This window comes from Gobio gobio (assembly GCF_949357685.1).
Source record: "Gobio gobio genome assembly, chromosome: 3".
Classification (NCBI taxonomy): domain Eukaryota; kingdom Metazoa; phylum Chordata; class Actinopteri; order Cypriniformes; family Gobionidae; genus Gobio; species Gobio gobio.
The window spans coordinates 22,906,424-22,927,870 of NC_137099.1; the positions used below are offsets into that span (position 1 = coordinate 22,906,424).

Below are 21,447 nucleotides of genomic sequence, written 5' to 3' on the forward strand. Positions count from 1 at the left end.
CACTTTTTAAACTTGTGTAATGTTGCTGTTTGAGCATAAACAACATCTGCCAAGTTATGAATGCTCAAAGTTCAAAGCAAAGGGGTATATTTTCTTTTTAAAGGCACCTATTATGCCCCTTTTTACAAAGATGTAGCATAAGTCTCAGGTGTCCCCAGAGTGTCTGTGACGTTTCAGATCAAAATCCCTAACATATCATTTAATATACCATTTTGAAAATGCCAATTTTGGGGTTTGAGAAAAAATAGCTTTTTTTGTGTGTATATCCTTTAAATGCAAATGAGCTGCTGCTCCCCACCCCAGAGGGCGGAGCCTTCACAGCTCGTGAACACCAGGGAATGTTTTCTGGTTTTATATATATATATATATATATATATCACTTTACTTTAGGGTTTACAGTAGAAAGTGAAACTGTATATCTCTTCACATCGTATGAGCCTTTACATGCAAAATGATCCATTCAGTGATCAAAATCTGTCTCTGACATGTTATATTCCATAAATATAATGACGTGTTTGTGACATACAACACACACATTATATTATATAGGTGTGTATTATATATTATGTAGTGTGTGTTTGTGTGTTGCAATGGAGTTTGACAGCTATTACAGAACTGTCTTTTCAGCACCCCGTACACACTGTCTAAGAGCCAAAAACTGAGGTTGGAAAAATGTTACCTGCTCCGAAGAGTCTATGTCTGCTGCATTCAGACGGTAGGGTCGGCATTTGGGGATAACAACACGAAAGCATGGATAAATCCTGCCTTGTATCAATGGTTCAGGCTAGTGGTGTAATGGTGTGAGATATTTTCTTGCCACACTTTGGGCCCCTTAATAATTCTGATGGCTACTTCCAGCAAGATAACACACCATGTCACAAAGCTCAAATCATCTCAAACTGGTTTCTTGAACATGAAGATGACCCGGCCTCCACAGTCACAAGATCAACCTTTGGGATGTGGTGGAAGGAACAAGATACATCATGTGCAACTGACAAAGTTTAGCTTGGTACCAGTTCCTATAGGCTACTACTTCTTTATGTAAACAATGCATTTTTGCATTTTACGATAATAAAAGGCACACATGTGAAATGTCTACAACATTTATAAAAAGGACTGTGTGAATTAAGAGTTTATGGCTGAATGAACACAGGCACTTTAGTATGTATGACTGACTTTCTTCTGTGGAACATAGATATTTTTAGAAATGTGTTTTGTGTAGGCTATACAATAGAAGTCAGTGATAACTAAAACTGCTTGTTACCAACATTTTTCACAATATCTTCCCTTACAAAAATATAAATACAAAAGTTTTTTTTAAAGTAATACTGCAGTTGTTACACATGTAGAACAATATTGCAGTTTTACTTCAATGTACTGCATTTATATTGCATCTGTACTTCATTTACTGCAAATCTACAGTTGTACTTCACTGTACTGCAGTTATACTACAGTTGTAGCCTACTTCACTGTACTGCAGTTATACATTATACTGCAGTTTTACTTCAACTGCAGTTCTTTTTTGTAAGGGTTCTTGCAGAAGGCAGAAAGTCATACAGGTGTGAAACTACATGAGGGTGAGTAAATGATGACCGAAATTTCATTTTTGATAAACTATTCACACGCGCTCTAGTCATACACTCTCCAGTCATACACTCTCCAGTACAGTAGGTGGCGGAATGAGATTCGTGTTCACATATTGCTCCCAGATATGAAGACTGGGCAGCTGATGCGGTCTCCCCTGACTCGTCTTTATTGTGTGTCTCTTACTCCACAGGCCAGTGCCTCGCCTAACTATCATGGGCAGCTTTTGCATGCATTTTTGGATGTTAACAGAGGACAAACCCTGACTCCCTGAAGACGTATGAAATAGACGTCAAAAGTAAGTGTGTTTCAGGATAATGTGAGATAACTGAGCTAGCAGCTAACAGAGTAGCATCTATCCTTCCAACATAACTACTTGCTTTATTTATTAATTGCACCTTTAAACTACAAGCTGTTAGCAATCTGATCGCATCTCTACATATGGGTCGTTTTCCTTTTTTATTGTTAGCATTCTTATCCTTAATAGGACACCCAGACAAGGTTTACACAAAAGTCGTTCTTTGTCTTATTTGGCAGTACACGCGGATTTATTGTTAACTAGTGACTTTGTTTAAAAATGATGTAAATTACATTTTAATTTTTTTGACGCGTATGTTTGCTATTCTCTGATTTAGTTTAACGGAAATGACTGATGATGGTCAACGATGTGCAGATAACTTTACCACGTACAGAATTCACCATGGTAACCACAGCTTCCGCTGTACAGTTATTCTTACTAACGTTACCATAAAACTGGTAGTAGCCAACACTGTTATAAAACATCGAAAATGACAAGATAGTAGACATATTCCACAATATTTTTTACATTGTTTGTTGATGTGATAATAAGGTGGTCCCATTCTAAGGTATGACGGGTTTAATGTAGATTGACATTGTTTGTGTGATAAGATGGTCCCATTATAATGGTGGGTAATAGGATTATTGTAGGTTGTGTTAAAGTGGTATTTTGCTGTAAACTATTGTTGTTACCATTGTACATGTTTTTTATGGGACATTGCTGTTTTTAAATTGAAATCCTAAAGCTAGTATTACAACAACTGCAATTTAGGGGCCAAGCACAAAAAGGCACAAGTTATGCAAGCATGACTGGGAGCTTCATAGCAACTGCAACAAATATCAAAAATGCAATTACTTGTAATATGATTAAATTGTTTATCACTTTTGACCAATAGGTGGCGTTGTTACCAAATTGATGATGTGTGGTCAGTGTGAGGAGAATGACACTTTAGAGTTTGGTGTCTGCCAAAGTATACTTCGGCTGTCCATTGTCCACACGGCGTAATTTTTGTCAATGGGAAACTCTACTGGCAGGTTTAGTTTCCCATTTAAAAATAGCCTATCATTAAATTTTTGTTCAATATTTCATATTTCTATATTCAGAATTTTGTATTTCAATGTTTATTGTCACAACATTATTTATGCAGTTGTAATTGCAGTGTAAATGCATTAATACTTCCTCTAAGCAGCATTAAACTGTCAGTATACATCTAAATGCCACTTCTGCATTGCTAAGATGGATTTGTTTACACTGATTTAATTTGATTGGTAACAATAGCCAGCTATTTACTCTCATAATTATTCATAGGAAAATCTATACTAGTAGTTTTCATTTACATCTATCTATTTATGAAAATTTGGTCCATTTTGTAGATTTGAATTATGAATTAACACAAAATACTTCACGGTATCGTGATATTGAAATTTCATTAAGTTTTGACCAGAAGGTCTGTGCAATTCCAGAATGAAATGGTCTTGATTAGAGGTCAACAGATAGTGGATTTTACCGATAACGATTACTAGGTTTAATCGCACGTCTGATAACCAATTAATCAACCAAAGGTCTCGGACCCGCAGTCTAGTTAAAAAAAAGAGTAGGTTTTCAAAGAAATTCAAAATGATGGAGAGTAGAGTAGGGTTGAAGAGTATAGCGGTACTACAGTAGTATCGCAATACTAAAGCTTCAAAATACTGGCAATGCCAGACAGTTTTAGAGACTCCTAATTTGCTGAGGTTAATGTTCAGATCGTCTTCGATCTCTGTGCCAAATTTCATCATTTTCCCGCATGCGGTTCTATGGGCTGCCATAGACTTCATGAGCGGATCAGGAGGAAGAATAATGAATCACTAATGTATACAATAGGTGCCTTTGCACCTTCTGTGCTTGGCCCCTAATAATAATCATTATTGTTGTAATTATTATTATTGCATGTCGTTAGCATTGCTTTATTTTAAAATACACCCTTTGGTGTGTCAGACAAGTAATAACCAAAATCACAAGCAGTCAGTTTAGACAGTCTCACATAATTAATTAGTTATGACAAATTAGTTATTATTATTGCATGACTGCTGCCTGAAGTGTTGATTTATGATTTTCGAAACATGAATAAGTTTTCTTAAATTGTTTCATCTGCATCAGACACTTTAACATAATCATCAACCATGTCTGTCATACCATCTGCATACCTTTTAAATTCCTTTTTGATCTCATTAATGTACATATCATGTACAGTAAGATATTCCAGACTGGTATTCCATATTTGTTTGTGGTTTTCTCTTCTCCTATTTAGAAGAATGAGGGGTGTGGTTAGTTAAACTGAATAATTTTGCAGTAAACCATTGATTGTTTTGAGTCCTAACCCTGTTCATGTTTTTTTTCCTACTCGCCACCATTGTGTTTGTTACTCCACAAACCCTTAGAACTCTGATTCTGTATACACTATGATGATTACGTCTACCCGGTTTGTAGTGTAGAAACAATTTTCCCTCAAATTGCTTGTAAACTTTTTTTTTTAATAATTGCAAAGAAAGGGCAAGTAACATTGAATTTAGCTTGACATTTTGACGTAAAAAGCCTAAAAAAGCACTTTCTTATGAAACGCAGGACTGCAATAATCCTGTTTTATTTTTCAACTTTGGAAATGTAACTAAAAATGCATTTTCAGTGTAGTCTGTATTGTTTAAGCATTAAATAGTTATTCATCTTAACCTTCCTCTTGCATATCTATTCCTTGTTTGTTCTCAGGTCATGGATTTCCCAGGGCACTTTGAGCAGATCTTCCAGCAGTTGAACTACCAGCGGCTGCATGGACAGCTGTGTGACTGTGTGATCATGGTAGGCAGCCGTCATTTCAAGGCCCACCGCGCTGTGCTTTCCGCCTGCAGTACGCATTTCCGAGCCCTGTTTACTGCTGCCGAGGGCGACGCCAGCACGAGGATGATCCACCTGGACTCCGAGGTTGTGACCGCTGAAGCCTTTGCTGCTCTCATGGACATGATGTACACATCCACGCTGATGCTAGGAGAGAGTAACGTTATGGATGTCTTGTTAGCTGCTTCTCATCTGCATCTAAATGCTGTGGTGAAAGCCTGTAAACATTACCTTACGACTCGCACACTGCCCATGTCTCCTCCGGTAGACCGTGGAGGTCAGCATCACGCTGAGCAGCAGCAAGCAGCAGCGGCTGCAAACTCTCATCTCCAGCGCTCGTTTCTGCTGCAGCAGCTCGGTTTGAGCTTGGTCAGTTCTGCCTTGAATGGGGCTGAAGATGGGGGAACAGGGACCGGGAGGAGAACGGGATCAGGGTGCGGTAGTGGGTTGGTGGATCAGCATGGTTCTCACCAGACACGCCGTTTCCTGAAGCGCAAACCGCCCTTGACCCTGATCGCTCCAGAGCGGGGGAGGCCGCGCCTCTCCTCACAGGTGGAGGGGATTGTGGGGGAATCGGAGGGCCGAGAGGGTGGAGAGGAGCTTCTGTCTCCAGATTCCCACAGTAAGATGGTGGATGAGGTCGTCGCTGGAGTCATTCAGGGGGATGATGGAGGTTTACTAGAGCAAGATGAGTACCGGAGGGGACTGACCCATGAAGACATGCAACTTCCCAGCCAGTCAGATGGAGGCAGGGGAGCAGGACCGGAAAAAACATTGATGCTGCCACGTAAAGAGGAATACCCTGATGCGAGCCATCACCATAGCGAGGGGATGAAGATAAAGAATGGAGGTGAGGAAGAAGAGGAGCCGCAGCAGCACATGCAGGTCGTGGTGAAGAGTGAGCCACTGAGTTCTCCTGAGGCTGTTGATGAGACTAGCGATGTTACCTCTCAGGCAGAAGGGAGCGACCAGGTAATTGTTTTTGATATTAAGCTAGTGGGACTGAAACATATTTGCTACTGGATTTTAGGCACACATGATTTGTGAGTTAGTATTTTGGTTCCTGAATTTCCCCATGAGAACAAATGAGCATGCCTTTCCATTTTAGAAAAGTAATATTCATTGTAGATTTATAACCATTTTCAAAAGGAAATACTGTCATTAAATGATTTTCTTCTTATTTTGTTCCTGAAAAAAAAAATACACTACCATTCAAAAGTTTATGGTCAGTAAGATTTTTATTTTTGAACGAAATTAATACCTTTTTATTCAGTAAAGACACATTCAATTGTTCTAAAGACCTCAAAAATTAACCAGCATTACTGTTTTCAACGTTGATAATAAATGTTTTTTTGAGCAGAAAATCAGCATATTAGAATGATTTCTGAAGGATCATGTGACACTGAAGACTGGAGCTGTAAATTCAGCTTTGCCAATGCCATCACAAAAATAAGTTACATTTTAAAATATATTAAAATAGAAAACAGTTATTAATAATTAGGGACGCACCGAAATGAAACTTCTGAAACTGAAACCAAAAATTCTGGATGCACTTGGCTGAAAACCAAAACCAAAAATGACTTTAAAAAAAAACTAAACTAATTTCTTATTTTAAATTAGTTTGTTGTATAATTGTATTTTTTATTAGAATTTTAAATAAATTCAATCATTTTAGTGAATCTAAATAAAAAAAACTACAAGCCAATAAAATAAAATAACCACTGTTTTTATTTACACCGTGTAAATGCCAACTAGATTCTATTTACACTCAGTGAAAATAGCATATTTTCTTAGCGATAATTGTTATTTACACTAAGTGCAAATAAGCTGTAGATGCTATTTACACAAAGTGAAATAGCATACTAAGTGAAAATAGTGATGTATTCTATTTACATCATGTAAAAGTAGTTCTTTGCAATATGTGTAAAAAGTTATTAGATGCTATTTATACTTTATTTTGTCAGATACATAGTATTTGCACCTCAGTATTGTTTTACATAAACAGGATGCAATAATGACATAGAGTATAAATGATTATATTTATTAAAACTAATTAATATGCCGCCTTAATGGGAAAATAAAAGCCCTCTCTACAACTTACCCTACCCAATAAATGCTTTTATTATTATTACACTTTTCTTTAGGCACTTTATTTCCACTTTTAGAACATTTTCTTAATTTTTATTGAGAGTAAATGACTTTCAGATGTGATAGGAAAAGAGAGAAGAGCCAGCTCTGCAAAAGGCGAATTCGAACTGACTGACTACGCCACTGAAAGTGTTGAAATATGCCCGTTATTTTTCCCAAACAGGCATTGTTAGGTGGAGCTAGTGTGAATGGCACTTTCCAACAAGGCACGCTATTTGCACTTCTTGGTGTAAATAGACACTCCATTTTTTGGAAGTAACACAAAAATACAAAATAGGACAAAATAGGCATATATTAAAACAATATTAAATATCAATACATCATTCTTCATTCAGTCCTATGCACCAGAATCAGATTGAACAGATACATTCTTTTGACCAATTGTCAAAATAATGTCATAAAAAGCTATTATTATCAGAGCATTCTAGCAGATAGTAGGGAGTGGATCAATGAACGAGAGGGTGGTGTAATTTTACCAGCATCATGTTACAGCACAGTATAGGCTATTGCAAATAGAAACGACTCCAGAGAAATTTCATGTCGGCAGGTTATTTGAACAGCTTTGCTTTTCCTTCGTGCGTGGTACATAAGTGGAGCTTTGGGCAGTGAGCGCCGGAGCAGAGAGTGCGGCACATGCACTGAGCGGAACAAAAATAACTTACAAAAAGTTACAAAACACTGCGCGAGAATGAAACCTGATTGCTGAACACGGAGGGGCGGCAAATTTTCTGCAATTTTTTTCGGCCTTTTTTCTCTTTCGGCCAAAAACCAAAAATGCTATTTTTTTTGGCCGATCATTTTGGTGCATCCCTATTAATAATAGTAATAGTTTACAATATTACTGTTTTTGACCATTTTTGATCACATAAATAAAAAGTCTTGATGAGCATAAGAGACTCATTGAGTGTATTATATATATTTATGTATGTTTGCAAAAGAACAATTTACTATACATTTTTTGTCAGATTTTCTTGTGAATTATTAAAAAAAAATAATTAAGCAGCAATTTAAATATCACAAATACAATTACTTGTAATATGATTAAACTGTTTATCACTTTTGACCAATAGGTGGTGCTGTTACCAAATTGATGTTGTGTGGTCAGTGTGAGGAGAGTGATTGTTGTTGTTCTGTTTTATTGCTGCTTAAAAATGTATTATTGAAACAGTTATTGTCATTAGCTATGTTTCCAACCGAAGTTGCGAATGTAACTTGTGCGCAAAATTGCAATATCGCATAAAACGTTTGCAAATAAAGCACCATTTCCATCCAGTGAGTCGAAGAGAACATAATCATCACTTCCTGATAAACTACTGCTAAAAATCACTAAGAAACATAGGAGAAGCCACCATATATAATAATTTTCCTATATAATAAATGATTTGCGTCCCAGGGAAACCTGTGCATCTCAATAAACACAGTCATGTAAGACAGTTCTAGGAGGGAAATATACCGAGCATCTTTGACAACAGACTTCTGAATGACCAAAACAGCATTTTCAGATGCTTTGCAAAGATTTTTCCGCTGTTAGTACAGTTATGCTGTTACATCGCGAAAGTCACATGATTTTTTTTAAGCGTATCGAGGAATTTATTCAGTAAATGCATTTCCATCGTAGTTTATGTGCATGTTTTCATATTGGATAGAAAATGTATCCGTCTCAAACGAGCGTATACGTTTATGAGCATTTTTAGAATTTATGCGCATCTTGGCGTTTCCATTCAGCATTTTTTTGATGCGATATCCCAAAATGCGCATAAAAATAGGTGGATGTAAACATGGCTACAGACAGTTATACCCATTCTAGTAGATAGAGCTTCTATGCGTATTGCCTACGTAGAAAGTAGTTGCCAGGGGGTATTACTAAATATTTACAAAGTCCATCTTGATGGTACTAGTACTTGCTTTGTAAATTCTTAGTATTAGTAAGTAGTTAGTACTTTGTAATAATGTGATGTTTCTTCAGGTGGAGCCAGTTGGAGAAAAGCTGGAGCTGAGTCCGGAGGGCAGTGAGCGCAGCTTCTCCGATCCTCAGCCCAGCTCTCAGCTACTGATTAAAGGAAACAAAGGATTAGGAGCATCAGAAGACAGAGGAAGAGGAGAGGTGCTCTCCTGCAGTGACGCTCTGGAGTCCTCCTCTGGATTACATATCACAAGTTTCCTCAGCACCAAGACCTTTATTGGCAGAGGGGCGTCATCTAACCTTACACATAGTGTTGACAATGTTCCCAACACTACAACCGGAGAGTTTCAAGCAGACCATGATTCTGCTCGCTTTTTCCTCCCTACTGATGCCATCAACTCTGCAAATTCCTCTCTTCACCTCCTTCCAGGCGAGGCGCAGGTCTGCTCGGACTTGCAGCCAGAGTCCCTTCTTCTACGGCCACTGCATGATGGAATCGCATCATCCTCTTCATTTACGGCATCTCGTGGCGGATCGGTGGACCAGCTTGCGCTCGAGTTCCAGCGTAACATTTTAGGATTACAGACCTACCCTCGTTCGTCCAGGGGTGGCTCTGCAGGGTGCCACTCATACCGGCGCATCGCTCCCAAAGTTCCGCCAGGAGGTGCTTCAATTCATATGGATGGCCCTCAGCAACTTGACGTTGCTTCATCGTCCTCTTCCTCAATGCTTCTCAATGGAGTAAACTTTGAGGGTTCTGTCACTGTAGGACAAAATGGTGGCAACTCCAACTTGAACCCTCTACCCCAGTTGACAAGAGCCTCTGCAGATGTTCTGTCAAAGTGTAAAAAGGCACTTTCCGAGCATAACGTGCTGGTGGTGGAAGGCGCCAGGAAGTACGCCTGCAAGATCTGCTGTAAGACGTTCCTCACTCTGACGGACTGCAAGAAACACATCCGAGTTCATACGGGAGAGCGCCCGTATGCCTGTCTGAAATGCGGCAAACGCTTTAGTCAGTCCAGTCACTTGTACAAGCACTCAAAAACAACCTGCTTACGATGGCAGAGCAGTGATATGTCCAATGCCCTGCTCTAATTCATCACATTCGCAGGCACTCCAAAGACGCCATACAAGGATGACCAGCCACCAGTCAGTTTCTCTACTGTATGGCCAGACCTGTACACCATAATCACACACCCGCCATTATAGTAGCTTTATTAACTTTTTCTTTTTCCAACACTGTTTTATGTCGTTAACATGCTTCCAATTAACATGCCGTTGATGATACCAATTAAATGGATAGCTCACGCAAAAATTGTTTTAAAACTAAGGCTTTCTTCTGCAGAACACAGATTTTTTTTTTTTAAGTAACGTGTTTGAGTTTTTCTTTTTGATCCATACAATGGTGTAATGTTTACATTTTGTGGACAAATACTGTTGAATCTTTCTTCAAAATATCATCTTTTGTGTTCGGCAGAAGAAAGTCACACAGGTTTGGAACAGTATGAGAATTTTTTGTGTGCGTGTACTATCCCTTTAGGTTTCACTGTGAAATATTTTTAAATGAAAGGTGATTGAGAGGTCTGCATCAAGCATTGCAAGCAGATGTCAGACAGAACCTTAGTAGCTGAATCCTGGATCATGATGATCAGAAGCTTTGAGTTTCAGTCCCTCTATGGAAGTTAGTGTTATATTATCAGCTGTGTCTTAAGTATTTTTGCTTCTGTATATCTTTAGGCCATTGGTTCTCAACCTCAGCCCATTAGGTGAATTCACAAACTTCCATTGAACCCAAAGTTTTAAAATATTTTAAATTGAGTTGTGTTGACATAATCTTGACTTAAATGCTAAAGATACTTTAAATAAACGTAATATTTTTAACTTTATTTCTTTTATTACTGTAGAAGTACATATCAGCTTAGATAGGTGGTCCTTTGAAAATGGTCAAAGGAAAAGATGAGAACCACTGCTTTTTAGCTCTGTTCCAAAACCAAGCAAGCTGCCTGGCTGTCCACTGCCTTCTATGGCAGCATCTTAACTGAAATGGAGCCTCACACTGGAACATAGGCAGTTGCTAGAAGCTCTGGTCCATTTAACTCTATCCCTAATCAAACACGCCTGCTTGTAATTTTCTATTAGTCCTGAAGACTTTGGTTTGATTTTTAAAAGTATTTTTAATTGGGATGAAGCTAAACTCTGCATGGCACTGGCCTTTCAGGACCAGAGTTGCCCATCTCTGGATTAAGGGAAATGGGGATGGGGAAACATTTTGAGATGGGAGGAAAAAATATTCCAATGCTGTTGCATTTGCTTGTGAAACTCTGTTCCCCTGGAAAGTTTAGAATTTTTTTTTTCACACAACTTTTGTGTTCTTGCAAAAGTTTTCATTCCCCTGAGAAACGTTGCATTTGCTTGCAAACTTTAATTTCAGTGCTTCTGTAGCCACTAATGCAAAGATTCTTGGACAACCAGGAAGCCTTTTGCCTTTTTAATTTTTCCCCATATAGAGTCCCTTTAGGGTCTTTCTATAACTTAGTTGATTGCAATGGAGTTTGATGTAAAGTCCCTTTTAAGGAAAGTCCTTTCACTCGGCTATAATTGGCAGCTATTTCCAGTTCCGGTATTTTCCAAGATCAAATCTTATCGACTTGAATGGGGAAATGCAGAAATCTCAAAAACTGCTTGCCCCTCTCATATTTAAGTAAAATAATTCAAATCAGCCACAGAATCTGTTGTGAGCTGTCCAAATATTGTTTCTTACAACCAGTTTTCTTGGTCCAACCAGTGTGCATGTGCTGTCTTAAGCTGATTGTCGATTGGCTCTTTTATTTAGAAGGACAGGACTTATTCCATCATATTTTGCATTGTACTTTCATATGGATAGTGCATCATCTTGGTTTGATGTTAGAATGTTGCTAAATAGTATTTTAATCAGTATGTTAAAGGTGCAGTGTGTAATGTTTTTGAGGATCTATTGACAGAAATGCAATATAATATTCTTAATTATGTTTTCAGGGGTGTATAAAGACCTTACATAATGAACCGTTATGTTTTTATTACATTAGAATGAGCCATTTCTATATACATACACCGCGGGTCCCCTTACAGTGAAGTCGCCATTTTGCGCCGCCATGTTTCTACAGTAACCCTAAACGGACAAACTGCTCTACAGAGCGCTAGATACTCTCTGCTGTCTCAGAAAAAAAGACATCTTTGTCCTGTGACAGCCTCCGTAGCTTTTCTATATGCTTCCAAAGTGAGGGGTGAGCTTTGGGTGATTGCAATTTACAACCTCACCACTAGATACCGCTAAAATTCACACAGTGCACCTTTAAGTATATTTATAATCATGCAACCATTTTGGATGCATTTTCCCCCACTGAGCAATGCATTCTGGTTGTGTGGGATACATGTGATTCTGCTTAAAATTTGGCCAGAATCATCAGCCTTCACTTTGAGAAACTGCCTATAAAATAGTCTAGGTTGTAAGCTTGCTAGGTTTTGGAACACCGCTAATATGTAGCAAATGGTTTAAGAGATGAGTAGCCTACCAGAAACATTACTGGTACACTTTTACTGTTAAAAGGTCAAATTATAAAAGGTCAAATACAATACCCTCCATTGCCCAGATGTCGCTAAACTACTAATACCTAATGATTAAACTCTATCTGGTGTTTTCTATGGGCTGCCGTCATTATGTTGTATCTTTGATAATATTAATGTTCAAAATGAAGGCTATTCCCACGGAAGAGGTGAATGTAAGGACATTTTGACTTCTAGCACTGTGTTTTTGTGCCTTTTCTGTTGTATTCGGATGTTCTAATATTGATAAAGGCAGATAGAAAGCATAAACAAAGCATTGCATAAATGGACTTTCAGTCTGTTTTGCATTGGTAAAGTTTACAATGATCCCTCTGTGGCTGAAACTGCTATTAGTACTGAGAGAATAGTAGACTACAATGTTTATTGGGTACACATTTTCCATATTAGCTCAAGCACATGCTTGGTGATTTTAAGTTCATAATGAAGAATTTGAGCAAAATCGAGTGGTAGCTATTAGTCAGGTTGTCACTTTAGAAAAGGGTGTTAATACATTCATGTGCCTCTTCTGACCTTCCAGTGCACAGAGAGAATGTTAGTGAAAGAAAATGAACTTTTATGTAAAAATTGCACCTTTAGTCTTTAAGGCTTCAATGTTTTATGGTTTGTGGAGTAAGTAATCATATAGAATTTAAAAAATGATCCTTAATTTGCTGTAAATGAAAAATAGATGTTCAGTCATTGTATTAGTGGTTGTTTATGGATACTGTTAGAGTAAATATTATATTACGGTCTTGTCCTAGTATTTCGTGAGAAGTCTTGTCTCCTGTCATGTGTTTGATGCTGTACTGAGAGGAGTCCTTAAATACTCGAACTAAGTATAAACGTCAAGATTTCAAAGCTGCTTTTATAAACACATTCCAACTTGTAAATAAGCTATCTTACTGTAGATTTGTGCATTTTATTTAAGCCATCTTTTATTTGTCTAGTATTTGGTAAATATTGCCCCTATATTAAATCGTGTTTGATTGGATGAACTCAAAAGTTCTAAATATGGAAAATCATAACCAAAAATCGAAGACTAAGATTATTGTACTTTTATTTTTTTTCAAATTGTTGTTTGTTTTTGCGTGAATGTTAAAACATGAGTGTTTATGAAACATATTTTCTAGTATAATCAACAAAATACACTGGGGATATCAGAAATTCAAAACCTGTTTAAACTCAATTTACACATGAATCATCACAAAGCAGATGACCTTAATGTATGTACATATCATGTTAACTGTTACAATAGTCATTGAAAACTGTTTCTTTAAATTAATTGAATCACAAATCACAATGGAAGTAAAAAAAAACTGATGATTCTGTATGATTCTTTTTTCCCCCATATCTAGAGTTGCCAAAAGTGAAGGAATTAATGTGAGTTTGTGTAATGGCTAATCGCACATTATTAGAGCACTCGTTTTTTCCACTGGTTTAAAAAAAGAATTGAATAAATAAAATCACGAAGAATGCTAAACATCTTTTCATTAATGTGTTGTCCTAAATTTGTCCTAAGCAACATATTTAAGGACCTTGCTGGTCTTTGCCGAGTTTACTTTTTGTAGATCATTGATCTCAGACTGTGACCCTTGTCTGTGTACTAGCAAACACTGGTCTTTTGATGTTAGAACACAAACATGGGTTCAGCATTGTTGTTCTTTTAAAGGAATAATTCACCTAAAATGAATGACTGTGTGTGTGTGTGTGTGTGGGTAGTTGACAAATATACAGTAAAAAAGCTTTTTTTGTAAAACACCACTTTTTAAGAAAAAAATACTTCTTCTTCTTATTATTATTATTAATGTAGTCGAAAGTCTAATGTTTAAGAAAATATATGGGGTCACTTACTTTCTTTCACTATTTTTGAACATTTTCACTGAAATGTGTATTATGGTGTGACATGGCAACAATTAAGAATATAGGAGTGTTGCACCAAAGGACAACAGAAATGAACACTTTTATAATGGTTCCAAAAAAGTTAAATTGAATGGGGTCCTTCGACTAATTAAACTTGTCTGTGGAATTGCCCCATATAAAATCAGAATGTGGTGTCACCGGAGGACATGGTTTTCAGTGACAAAATGTATCAAGTGCCTATACTTTTAGAAATGTATGGATGAAAAATAGACACTTGTACTTAAATAGACACTTGTATTTATTAACATTTGTATTCCTTTTAATTTATTAAAGTTGTAATTTATTGAACCATACTTGAAACGGTCACACCATAGTACAATTTTGAGATTTGGCTCAAAAATAAATACAAAACAAAGCAGTTTTTATATCACCAGGTCCATGTAAGACAAAGACGTGTTTAACCATTTACTGCATTTTAAATGACATTTCACATAATTAGTTTAAATTGTTAGTGTTTTATTTTTAATTCACATACACAAAATAATATAGAATAGGCCATTTATCGGCTTAATATGAAAATAATTAATTTGTCCTTTTTTGGAGCTGTGGTCACTGTTGAACTCTTGTACAGAACATTTTTCAAAAAGTCTCCTTTTCCGTGCCATGGAATGACGACAGCATACAGGTTTGGAACAACAGGGAGGCAAGTAAATAGACAGTATTTTTAATCTGGCAAGAACTATTCGCTTAACTGGTTCTATGGCGTCCAGTTCTACAGTTTAAGTTCTTTAGGCATGGGTTCGCCCCTGAGTCCAGCCAGCAGGTTATTGGCAGCAAGGGCAGACATGGCGTTTCGTGTCGTATAGGAAGCACTGGCAATGTGGGGGAGAATCACTGCAAATACAGACACAAACACAGAATACTCAAAATGTTTTCAGAGAAGACCTGCATCAAATACTTCAGTAAGATACATGCATGCCTACCACAGTTTTTGAGTGTGAAAAGAGGATGGTGTGTGGGCAGCGGCTCAGGTGTGGTGACATCCAGCCCGGCTCCAGCGATCAGACCGGTGGACAGGGCTTCATACAGATCCTCCTGATTGACCACTCCCCCTCTTTATAATAACAACACAGTCATGCAGTCAAGGGCCTTTTCGAGAAGATATTGCTGAGTCACTGGTGTTACTTTGAAGTGAATGCTCAATTTCTATTAACATGAATTCTGATATTTACCTTTTACTTAAAAAAATGGTTAGTATTCCAAAAGTGACAGTGATGTATCTCTTCATACAGGGTGCATTAAAGATGCACATATGTTCTGCACCCTTCAGAGTGCTTACTTTAAAGTTGCGATAGTCTTTTCTTCCCTATTGTATATCATATATATATATATATATATCCGAGTGGAATGGCTTCACGAACCAGAAAAAATATAGGACGGGACTTGGTTTTGTCCATCTGGAATTAATTGTATCGTTGGACTGCTTGCTATTGCTGTGATCTCATGTGAGTGACAGGTTGTCCCGCCAATCCAACGCTCTCCATTGATTTTGTATTGCGTGAAGTGGCCTCCTTGTCATTTCGGACTTATAACAAAAAACAGAACAATGTCTAAAAGCTAATATGTGACAAAGTGTACAGCAAACAAGCTAAACAAAACCCAGACATTTTTATAAGCTTTTAACCAGACGGCAACCTCCCGCATTTTCTCTTGAAGACATTACGGAAGTGACATATACTGCCATTCATCGACTGGCCACTAGGGACAGGCTCCAGAATGGAGCAAAATCTCATTGAGCTCATGTTAAAATACCCAACTTTACAGCAGAAAAAAACATGTTTACAGCCTGGTACAAATTGTGGTTTTGGTCTATACAGCTAATTTTGCCCTTCATGACAACTGTGAGGGGGGTGAATTTTTTTATAACTCATTCGTTTACATTATATAAAGCATTAAAGTTGCATAATTAAGGGCGTGGTGATTTCGAGTGACGAAGGATAGCCATTTATCTGCTGTCTGTTAGTCATCGCGTCACCTCAGCTCCACCCGCGTCCAGCCTTTTTGCCCATTTTCTGTTATCCGGGAGTGAAGCGTGATAATGCGCTGCCAAGATGGCAACGGCCAGCTCGACCCTACTTTACGCTTCAAAACAGCTCATCAGAATCCTATGGGTGACGTCACAGACACTATGTCCATATAGAGTGCCGAAGTAATGACGTCACTTTGTAGGCCAAAACGCGGAAGTGAGTTAGCATTTTAGCCCTACCGGTTCCCTCGCCCTAAAGTCTATGGGTTTTTTGAATGAGTTTTTGCTAAATCGCCTGAAATAAGGTCTGTGGTTAACAAAGCCTCTAAATATTTTCACGTTTTGATCTATGACATAAAACACATTAGTTAAAACCTGCTTGTGATTTTTTAAAACTTTATTGTGTCTTAAAAACGATGGTTGCTAACAAGTTGCTAAAAGGGACTACATCCTTTGGCGGAGACTTTAGACGTCATCGTGACAAACAGGCAATCTCTCACTAGCCCGCGTTTCAGCCTTATGAAGAACTTATGTGGCGTGAATAAATCGCGCTATTCGCGCAAAGTTGGATGCTTGAACATTTGGAGTTTACTCGCTTCACATGTTCGTCTCGTTGAGAAATGGCTGACATGGGCTGTGTTTACACGTCTTTTGTGTTAAAATCTACTGTAAATGTGTGAACGTAGTTTTAAGACTTTTTCAGTCGATAATGTAGTTGTTTAAAGCTCAAATCTGTTGTTTATTTATAAGAAGAGTGCCTATTTAAACATTTTAGCTGGTGTTTTCGGAGTTTTGAGCTCCAGTGAGTCAGCGGCGGTCAGCTCTTGTTTACCCGGTGAGAGTTGACTTTCCTCGGCCAGTCCTTCTGACGTCTGCCGCTGGCTCTGATGTCTCTGTGGCGTCTCCAGCTATAATTAGTCTTGTGGAGATTTAACGGCCCATATTTGCTCTCATGGATCTATAATTTGTTCTCCTGGCGTTTAGGCTGAGTGCAAAGTGAAGTTTCATCACTTGTTTATTTTTAGGCTATAACTGTACGTTACCGTTGTAAGTTAGCCGACTAGCACTGACTTTGAATGTTTGACTGAATTGTTTGCTTTATTTCATGTGTAGCTTATTATACGTTTTGTATTATTGATCATACATAAACTTGCATTTAACAAAAAGAGACTGCGTTGTGTTTCATGTCATTTAATGTTATCACAGTGATAATCATATTATCTGAAAAAACATTAACAAAAGATACATCTCAGAGAGGCACGCATAAACAAAATTAGTTTCTAACATTTTTGGAAAAAACGAATGGGCAATATTTCTCATGAAAAAGTGGATAAGTGTTCATACACAGCGCAGATCATAATGAGCGAGCGTGCTTTTAAATAAAGTTTGAGAAGCTTGATGATGACGTTGATCCGCGACCATGGTGTGCTGTAGTCCGTTTATAGCCTACCGTTAGCATTTTATATCTGACGGCTTTATTTGGGCTTCAAAATGTATACATTTTGGATTAACTTGTAAAGATTATCTTGGTAGACAAAACGTGTAAGGGTCATAACTCTTTGTTGAACACAGATCTTATTTTTTGCGATTTTCCAAAAGTCTATGGGGAAAATGAATGGCTTTTTGATCGAGGGAACCCATGCGCCGCTAACTTCCGGGTTGGCCTATAGTGACGTCATTACTTCGGCACTCTATTTACGTTTAAGGACAAAAAAGTGGATACAGGCAATTGAGACAGAGCGCGACACTGAGAACTACACCCACTAAAGGGGAACGTAAGAGCGACAGGAAATATAATATATAAAACTGACATTTGGATATTTGACTTAACAGTGACAAAATGATTTCTGCACACATAGGCATACTGAGTGTCAGGACCCCAAAATGTACCCATTCTTCCTGCTGATGCTTCACCTCTTATTGCCTGTATCCACTTTTGTCTCCTTAAAACGCTTGTTTTTTTTGGTTGACAGCTTATAAAAACTTAGTTCTCTGTTTTTTAGCTTGTTTGCTGTACACTCTGTCACGTATCAGCTTTTAGACATTGTTCTGTTTTTTGTTATAAGTCCGAAATGACAAGGAGGCAGCCTCACGGAATGCAAAGTCAATGTTGAGCGTTGGATTGCCCCACCCCCCGGTGTGGGCGTGGCCTAAATGCGCTCTGTCTCTATGGTGTATAGTTACATTCATGCTATTTTAAGGCATGGATAATTTTTTTGAACATTTAAATATGTCATTTTGGTGATCAAAGATGAGTTTTAAGGGATAAAATGATTGACTACGTTACCTGCTTGTGTTGATAAGGATGGCATTTTTCTTCATCTTGGAGAAGAGATTCCAATTGCAGATCCCATGAGTCTCTGGAGTCAAAGCACAGCATATGGCCAGAAAATCAGACTGCTTGGCCAGCTCATCTAAAGAGACTGATAACACACACACACACAGTTAATTTATTTACTACGTTGTAACTCAAACTCTTATGAAGGTTCTGAGATATTCCCACCATATTCTGCCTCTATCATATTTGCAAGCTGAGGTCTCGGCTCCACATCTGTGTAGATGAACTTCTTCACCTTAAACGGCTTCAAACGCTCTGCGATAGCCACACCTACACACATATACACCACACAACCTCAATTTAACCAATCCTGAACTAATAAATCAAAAATCATATAGAATCATAAGGCCACCCTATTCCTTACCAATCCTCCCAAGTCCCAAAATGCCAACTGTGCTGTTTGCTAGTTCATGACCACACAGCCATAACGTTCTCCAAGTTCCCCAGCCACCCCTATACACAAACTATAAATCAGTATGGATCAGTGTATGATTAACAAGCAAATGTGTGAGTGCTGTTAGTTTTGGTACGTTTTAGCCTCATGTGTGGCCTCAACGAGTCTTCTGGATGTAGTGAGTAACAGGGCAACAGTCAGTTCAGCCACAGCGTCAGTCAGTACATCCGGAGTGTATCCTACACGGATTCCCCTGGAAACACACAAGCCCATGTAAACAATGCACACTTCAAGAAACTCATATCTAAATTTTACAACTGACCTTTTCTTGAGTTCATCCAGAGAAAGATGATCAAAGCCCACTGACATGGTGCTGAGGACTTTTAGATTTGGACCTGCGTTTTTGAGACACACACGTCACTGAATTTGTCCGCTTTTGTTTCAACCTAATGATCATGCATTGCAAGCTAACCTGCAGCGTCCAATAGCTGTGCATCAATCTTCTCTGTGAGTACACACAGTATTCCATCGCAACCTTTGACCTTTTTCAGCAGCTCCACTCGGGGCACAGGGTCATCAGAGTCCCACGTCTCAAACTGCACCCTGGGATTGTGTGGGTAGAATTTAGAGAAGAATGAGAAGAAAGCAGTTCAATGATTTGCCTATTTAGCTCGATTAAATCGCCATCAAAACACGGATCAAAACAAAAAACGGATCAAAACAGGGACTATAATTGTAGCTGCCCACAAATTCTCAAAACAAAGTTAAACAGACTAAAATGACACATTGTCAAAAGACACTTTTATTTGTTTTCTTGAAGCCAAACATTTTCAGCTTCAATGAGTCCCAGATGACTAATTCAGGGTTAGGGTTAGGGTTCAGAATGAGAATGCTCGGCCAGTTGGTCAAAAGTTTGTTATTAACTTTTTCTCCCTCAGTTATCTTCAACTGAGCAGAGGTCAACTGAGTGTTTGGTTTGGAAAATATATACTGCAAGCGTGGCGGTGTCCATATTACATAGGCCCACATGTATAATAAATTGAATTATGGTACAACATTTTATTCAAGATGATCACCAGGTTTTCATCTTTCAACTATAAATAAGTGAAAGAATAGGTTTTGGTGTGAAAAGCACCTTGATGTTGGGGCCAAAGATCCTCTGAGGTCAAAAAGGCCACTCAAAAACACTGTTAAGGTGATATTTCAAGGGGGGAAAGGTCTGTTGTCTACAGTCAATAGTTTAGCTATATTTGAAGTACAACTCACACAAAAGTCACTTTCAAAACAAACAGATTTCTCTTGGACCAACGTAAACCAAATCGGCGAATGACTCGATTTCAACCACGAAAATTTGCAGAGTGTGACACAACCTTTCTTTTTTTTTTAGCTATTGCCTATTGGTAGGCCTACTTTACAAAGGTCTAATTTGTTGTTAGAACATAACTAGCAATGAGCAATATTTTCATTGCATTTATTAACCTTTTTTAAAGTTAGTTAAAAGTGGAATTTGTCAGTTATGTTAACAGATAGTATTTCATACTACTTTTGATCTGAATGGAAATATATTAGGCAAGTAACATTAACTAAGATTAATAAAAGATGAAGTAGCCTGTCCATTGTTAGTTTATGTTTACTAGTTAACTAAATAAAACCATATTGTGAATGTTACCCATTTTAATCAGTAGTAAAAATCTATTTTTGTCGTTGTGTTGCTCAATCATTAGGCTAGGCCTATTTAAAATGTTTATTTATTTATAAACTTTGGGGCAGAAAAATGTCTAAATAATAGGCTAGTCAACATTTTATGCAACTAATCACCGTAAATGAAAATGATTTTATGAAGCTAATTAGTGTATGTGGTGACTGACTGCTTCAACCTACTGTCCGGATTTGCGGAGAATGTCCAGTCCGTCCGGCGGCACTTTGCGCGTAACATAAACTTTGGGTAACGTGGACATCGCGCGATGAAATCCGGTGACGGTACACGGGGCGATCTTCTGTAGTCTCCCGAGGGCTGTTCTACTGCACCACATTACGAGCAATATCAATCAATGCAGGGATCTTTCTTTGGTAAAGGATGACAGAAGCTGGAAGCGGCAGCATGTGCAGTGTGTGGACAGTTTAGGGGGAGGACACGAAATGGGTGGTGTGTGTGTCTCTCTCTCTCCACACAACATGAGAAAGAGAGCAAATATGTAAGATAAATATGTTGTTTTTGTTTGTTTATTTGTTTTACATTCCAAAGTACCATAATCACCAAGTGTCTCAATTTCTGGTATCAATGGTAGGCTATTGATTTTGTTTCAGTCAATCATTAATCAGGGTCACAAGCAAATGTATCCCTAATGTATGAAAAGCAATGAAAATATACTTTAACCAAATAGATCCTATATGAAAAATAAATGTAGGGCTGTTGTCTTAAGGTGTGTTTGGACTGTGTGTT

At 38.0% G+C, this 21,447-nt stretch overlaps 2 protein-coding genes across 3 annotated transcripts; one reads left to right on the top strand and one right to left on the bottom strand.

The window, feature by feature from the left end:
* The first annotated feature begins 1,701 nt into the window (after positions 1-1,701).
* zbtb5 (zinc finger and BTB domain containing 5) lies at positions 1,702-13,486 on the top strand. The gene is made up of 3 exons (XM_079813392.1): positions 1,702-1,882; positions 4,628-5,725; positions 8,868-13,486. The coding sequence occupies exons 2-3, from the start codon at positions 4,631-4,633 to the stop codon at positions 9,897-9,899; spliced, it is 2,127 nt and encodes a 708-aa protein (XP_079669518.1). The 5' UTR covers positions 1,702-1,882; positions 4,628-4,630; the 3' UTR covers positions 9,900-13,486.
* Positions 13,454-21,193, bottom strand: grhprb (glyoxylate reductase/hydroxypyruvate reductase b). 2 transcript variants are annotated; one of them, XM_079813394.1, is made up of 9 exons: positions 20,886-21,193; positions 19,477-19,607; positions 19,327-19,399; positions 19,141-19,257; positions 18,975-19,063; positions 18,776-18,880; positions 18,560-18,695; positions 15,230-15,360; positions 13,454-15,140 (listed from the first exon to the last, which is right to left on the bottom strand). In XM_079813394.1, exons 1-9 carry the CDS (start codon positions 21,035-21,037, stop codon positions 15,019-15,021), a joined length of 1,056 nt encoding a protein of 351 aa, XP_079669520.1. In that variant the 5' UTR covers positions 21,038-21,193; the 3' UTR covers positions 13,454-15,018. The 2 variants fall into 2 exon arrangements, with proteins under 2 accessions (XP_079669520.1, XP_079669519.1); XM_079813393.1 differs by having other exon boundaries at positions 19,141-19,399.
* Positions 21,194-21,447: the final 254 nt, after the last annotated feature.

Bases quoted from the DNA above. Each gene is read 5' to 3' on its own strand.
- zbtb5 (XM_079813392.1), top strand. From the start codon at position 4,631: ATGGATTTCCCAGGGCACTTTGAGCAGATCTTCCAGCAGTTGAACTAC. The intron at 5,726-8,867 runs GTAATTGTTTTT...ATGTTTCTTCAG, and splicing joins AGGCAGAAGGGAGCGACCAG to GTGGAGCCAGTTGGAGAAAA.
- grhprb (XM_079813393.1), bottom strand. From the start codon at position 21,037: ATGTGGTGCAGTAGAACAGCCCTCGGGAGACTACAGAAGATCGCCCCG. The intron at 18,696-18,775 runs GTGGGAATATCT...GTGTGTTATCAG, and splicing joins TATGATAGAGGCAGAATATG to TCTCTTTAGATGAGCTGGCC. The intron at 15,361-18,559 runs GTAACGTAGTCA...GTTATTATAAAG, and splicing joins ATCCTTATCAACACAAGCAG to AGGGGGAGTGGTCAATCAGG.